The sequence below is a fragment of the Cenococcum geophilum genome (genome assembly GCF_001692895.1).
Source record: "Cenococcum geophilum 1.58 unplaced genomic scaffold K441scaffold_103, whole genome shotgun sequence".
In the NCBI taxonomy this organism is placed as follows: domain Eukaryota; kingdom Fungi; phylum Ascomycota; class Dothideomycetes; order Gloniales; family Gloniaceae; genus Cenococcum; species Cenococcum geophilum.
In genome coordinates, this window is record NW_027137661.1 from 61219 (window position 1) to 66939 (window position 5721).

The 5721-nt window shown below is 38.7% G+C and overlaps 1 protein-coding gene across 1 annotated transcript; it reads right to left on the minus strand.

The window, feature by feature from the left end:
- Window positions 1-429: 429 nt before the first annotated feature.
- K441DRAFT_649376 (glutathione synthetase ATP-binding domain-like protein) lies at window positions 430-2713 on the minus strand. The gene is made up of 2 exons (XM_067646941.1): window positions 2593-2713; window positions 430-2536 (listed from the first exon to the last, which is right to left on the minus strand). Exons 1-2 carry the CDS (start codon window positions 2651-2653, stop codon window positions 657-659), a joined length of 1941 nt encoding a protein of 646 aa, XP_067496431.1. The 5' UTR covers window positions 2654-2713; the 3' UTR covers window positions 430-656.
- Between the last annotated feature and the right edge of the window lie 3008 nt (window positions 2714-5721).

The following is a 5721-nucleotide window of genomic DNA, read 5'->3' on the forward strand; positions in this document are numbered from 1 at the left end:
AGGAACGCGCTAGACGTCGTAAATATTACTTAGTAATAGAAAATTAAGAAGAACTTCACCATAACCTCTAGGAGAGTACTTAATGCGATCGCAACGCCTTTAACCTTATTCTCTTTAACTTTATAATCGCGAGTTAAAGTTATTCGAATATTTCTATTTAATATCGGCAATCAATCAATACTAGTAGAAGGATTGATCGACACCCGCTTTCAACCTAATGCGCCGAGACGGTGTACTTTGGTGACCGCTGAAGATTTATGTGGGGTGTGAAGACGGGATAGCAGGTTGGTCCTATGACTGGCTGTCTCGCGACGTGAATGTAATACAAGGCTGAAATGAGTCTGAGCACAAGTAATATTTGACTCATACGAGGCCCACTTTAAAGGCTTATGATACGATAGTATACACGTTCCGGCGAATTAATCTCTCGCACGGACCACCATCGAACAAATTTCGTACTTCGATGCTACTCCTAAAACTCGATTTAGACTCCGGCCCCCACCCAACGCTAACTACGGCACAAGGGGAGTGCAAGGACGGATTGTTCCCGCTGGTCACCGAAATAATAAAATTTGTATCATTGAAAGCTTCAGAAAATAGAAGAAACGCACTGATATTCGGAACGGCCCGTTCATGCAACCCCCTTCACAACTGGCTTAGATACTGTCATGTTGCATTCGAACCAGCGGCTGTGCGGTCTCCCTTATGGCCTGAGCCACGTCTCTCACATGCTTCCGGCTAGAGTGGGAAGTTACTACGAATAGCGCAATCCGGGGCGGATTATCCGTCACAACGTCCCCATGCTTGTAGTAGCAAACACTGAAAACCACATATGCCATTAAGTCGGGCCGTATCTTGCTCACCTGTTGAGGAATATCTTCACCATTGAAGATACCAGCCTTCTCCGCATTAATGAACACGGTATTACACCAGCCTTGTGCGCCCTCCGTGAATGCATAAGGTTGAGCCAACGCCATCATCTGCTCGTCAGCACCGAGGGCACAAAGAGAATAAAGGCCCAGATAATCAATCCCGTATGCCCATTTGGATGCCGTGAATCCACCGTGGCCAGGCGGACGCACATTAATTTCAATTAAGAAGCAATCGGACTCCCCTTGTAGTTGGCGATGATGCGGGCGCAGGTCTATTATCCCATCCTTCGTGTTATACTCCACTTCCGAGTTTATGACACGGGCCTCAATGTGAAAAACCCCGTTCTGAAGGCCAAGGCGGACAAGAATCTCGTGGAGCTTGCGGCGCAGCAGCTCCTTTTCGGCGGCCGGATGATTGGAAGGCCACATCTGGTCAGTCTCGAGAAAATCTCCGCCGTCGAAGCGATCGTCCTCTGCCGTACAAGGGAACCCGTCTACGACTTCAAAGAATAAAACTTCCCCGTGCAAAAGGACAAAGTTGCAGTCAACTTCGGGACCTTCTACGAAGGTATCGATGAGCACATTCCCTTCTGCCGTTGACTTTAGTTTTAAAACCGCTACGTAGAGCTGGTCTTCAGTGTCGGCCCTAAAGACCCCTTCGGAACCGTAACCGTTGCAGGGCTTAACGATGAGAGGATAAGTAACCGCATTCTTCGTAAGCTCATCTTTCAGCTCCTCAAGATTTTTAACCCGAACGGGCTGCATAGAGTGCTGTATCAACTGGCTGGTTGAGTGTTTATCTATACAAGTCTTGATCGCATCAATTGGCTCGGTGTGGAGACCTAGGGCCTTCGCAACTTCTGCCACATAAATGAAATAAGGATCCTTGAAAGTCGTTATCCCATGGAATGGACGGCCGTCATTCTTAAGCACTGTGAGAATTCTCTGCGCCAAGCCGTCATCCAAATTCATGTCGATTGGAAGGTACTGTTCGATGGCTGGATATTGTGCCGAATGATGTTGGAGGAAGTGACCTTCCGGGCCAATAAGCGTGATGCGAATTCCTAGGCCGTACGCTGAGCGTAACCAGTCTGCCATGACCAGAGGATGTCGACTTGCAACAATGACAAGCCGGTTTTTGAGCAATGGCGAGGCTGCAATCCACGCCAAGGACAACCTTGCAGCTATCTCTTCATTCACCAAGGCCATGTTCTGACGAACATCTGAATCGGACTTTATCAGGATGGCACCAGCGACAGCCTCAATGAGCTCCTGGGGCTGGAGATTGGGGATTGTGGCCGGGTTGTAGTAATGCAAGAGAGAATTTGTTGATAAAAAACCGGCACAGCTTTGAACCAAAGTGCACCCGAGCATGCGGCGCTGAATAAAATCTGCCTGGACCAGATACCCACGGCCATATGGTACAAGGAGCTTAATCCCAATTTCAAGCGTGTCAGACGAGAGCAAACGCTGTGAGTTTTCGATGATGTAATTCAGCACGGCTTTGACCTCAGGAGTTGACGCGTCGTCAAAGTATAATTTTGCCGTTTCTTTATTTATACTGAACGTATTTGCTCGCCTGACGTACAAGTCAAGCACGGCGAGCGGTGTGGTGGAGAATCCAGAATGTATCGAGTGGGAAACCCATTGGCAATCATATTCAGCTGGACCTTATCAGCAATGCATGCTATATGGGCATTGTATTATTTTTGGTGATTACCATTGTCTTTAGCGAGAGTGAACGGAGCAAGTGGCGAAGACGAGGTCTCTAGCGGGGACATGTTGCTGGGTCTGGGTCGAGCAAGTAAGAGAGGATGGATGGCGGAAACAGATAACCCGGTTAGTTATAGGCCGTCCTGTGCATATATGGAAGAATCTTCCTTTTGACTCATAACGTGTGGGTGCACGGGCCTACCTCGTGTACGCTTTTCCTTATCAGAAAATACAAAAATACACCTTTTTATATACCTATAAGTTAATAAGGTTTTGCTAAATTTTTATAAATTTTTAAATATAACTTATTAAATACTAAAGCTTTAAATTTTTATATTTAAAAAATTAATTAATTTTTTAGATTAATATAAATATAAAAATTAAATTGGCATTTTATAATAAAGTTATTAATAACTTAATTATAGAGCTATATTTTATATAAATAATTAATTTAACGTCTAATGTCGATCCCTATTAGGCCTACGTAGACTACTCCTTATATATATATAGGGAGAAAACTCTATTTAAGAAAACCTCGTAATCTATCTCCCCGCCTTTTAAAACTCGCCTATTTAGCGCCTATAAGTCACCTATAGTGCTCTACTACCTTACTTTTTAACCTCCTTAAGAACTATATATTTTATATATAAATAAGCTTTTTAATAATTGTATTACTATATATATATACTAGCGTCTATATATTGCTTGGCAGTATCTATCTCAGCAATGCACAATACTAAGACCTCCTGCAATATTCGCGAATATCGAACGCAGTCACTACGTGGCTAATTCGCTTTTCCCACCCGCCATCCCTTATACTCAGTATGCATTATATAGATAGCGCTTTAAGGCAATTCTTTAGCAGGTGCTAGGAACTAGTAAAACCGCTAAGAACTAGCATTAGTGCGACTACCACAATTAGATAGTCTTGCAGCTATAGGCTTGCGGTCAGGGACATCTAGCTGCTTTAGGGCAAATCCTTAGCAGATTTGAGTGCTAGGTACTAGCAAAACTGTTAAGAACTAGCCCTAGAGCGACCTTATAGCCCTACGCCTCCCAATTATACAAAAATTAAATATCCCCCTCACGTGACTGCGATAGATAGATTATATTGTAATTAAATTTTATAATCCTTTATTAAAATTATTACAAATTATAAAAATAGATTTAAACTTATAACGTGAGCGATAGGGTTATAATAGTTTAGAATTTTAAAACTATGCATAAACGAAATTTGTTAAGAACCTCTATAACTATACCAACTATTATAGCCCTATTGCTTACGTTAATTATATTATATTTTTATTTTATTAACTATATTTTTTAATTTTACTAAATATTATATAATTATAACGTTCTTATAACGTACTCTATAAGCGAAATGTTCGCGCCTAAACTATACTAAAAAAATAGAATATTATACCTAAATATCTTACCACATAAGAATAAAAATTCTAAAAATTTAACATAGGCTTTTATATATACTTTATACCTCCTATTAAAATTTTATAGTAATTAGTTTAGTAGTTTTTAAGATATTAAAGTTTAGAGCTAAAATGAAGTTAAAATATTTATCCTAAGAACTAATAAACTAATTACTATAAAATTTTAATAGGAGGTATAAAGTATGTATAAAAGCCTAGGTTTAAATTTTTAGAATTTATTATTATATAGTAGTTAAGATATTTAGGTATAATATTCTATTTTTTAGATAGGATTTAGGCGCGAACTATTAGCAACTTAGTTAATCGAGGTATAAGTATAGCAGGAAGGACGCATATAAGCCTATATAATTAGATAGTCTATAAACAAGAATCTAAAGCTAAAGAAAAGAAAGGAGAAGAAGAGCAGCGCTGGTTAAGGTAGGGTTCTTTTATATAGTCCTCTAGTTATATAACTATAAAGTTTTACAAAGTTCTACCAAGTTCTGCTAGCTAAATTCTGCGGTTTTCTGCTAGTGCCGTAATATCCCCCCCCTTAGTAACGCTTGCCCTTAGGCTTTATATATCCATATTACTCCTATAGAGCATTCTTATCCTTATATTTTTCCAGTAGCTTATTATCTTTACTCTATTAGTACTTTATCTACTTATCTAGGTACTTTAGGGGTCCTAGTTTATTAGGGTAACGGCTATAGAATTTTTAAAGCTTATAGGGACTACTAATAAAGTTCTATATAAGGTACTAGGTAGGATTTAGGTTATAGCCTTTCTAATTAATACGGTACTTTAGCGTTCTCCTTACTAGCTTATAGGCTAGTATTTCTTTAATTTTTTATTCGTTGTTATTATTAACTTAAACTAGTAGGGGAGGTTTGTTCTTTTATCTAGGTAATAGGTTATTTATAGCCTTTTATAGCTTATCTGGTAAGAAGATAGAGTAGACCTTAATTAAATCTAGGGGCTTTACTTTATATAAGTTGCTTGTTTTTTTAAGGACCCTATACGGTCCTGCTATTTAATAGTTTAGCGTATAGCTAGGCCGTTTTATCTTTTAGTTCTCTATTATAACCTAGACTATATTACCTATAATAAAGTTAAGCTCGCGCCTATACTTATTTGCCTACTATTTTATTAATCTTTAGGCCTTTTTTAGATTTTTATAGGCTACTATCTAGGCTTCCTTTAAGCGCTTAGCGTACTACTAGGCTTTCTTATAAGATAGTTTCTTATATATAGTCTATGGTCCTTCTAGCCTATCCTAATTAAAGCTTCTTTAGGGTAAATCCCCTATTTCTAGTTAGATAGGTGTAAATCCCATAGATTTATAGGGTAGGGTTGCCTAGGTGCAGTCTATTAGGGGTAGTAGTTTACCCTAGTTATTCTAGAAGTAGTTAATAAAGGGCCGAAGTCTCTAGTCTAAGTATTAATTTATAATCTCCGTCTAGCTGTTTATCTGGGGGTAGTATATTATAAAAAGCTTTAGCCTAATCCTTAGGATTTAGGTAAACTTGTTTTGGAAAGCTAATATAAACTACGGCCTATAGTCTAATATAATAGTATCTAGTAGTCCGTAAATTTAGTAGATATAGTAGATATATAGTTAGGCCGCCTCTTTAGTATTAATATTCTTATAATAGGGAATTAAAAAAGGGCGTTTACTAAAGCAGTTAACTAGGATTATAACTATATTATAC

Coding starts and splice junctions, on each gene's coding strand:
- K441DRAFT_649376 (XM_067646941.1), bottom strand. CDS start 2,653: ATGTCCCCGCTAGAGACCTCGTCTTCGCCACTTGCTCCGTTCACTCTC. Junction 2,537..2,592: donor CACTCTCGCTAAAGACAATG/GTAATCACCAAA, acceptor GATAAGGTCCAG/CTGAATATGATTGCCAATGG.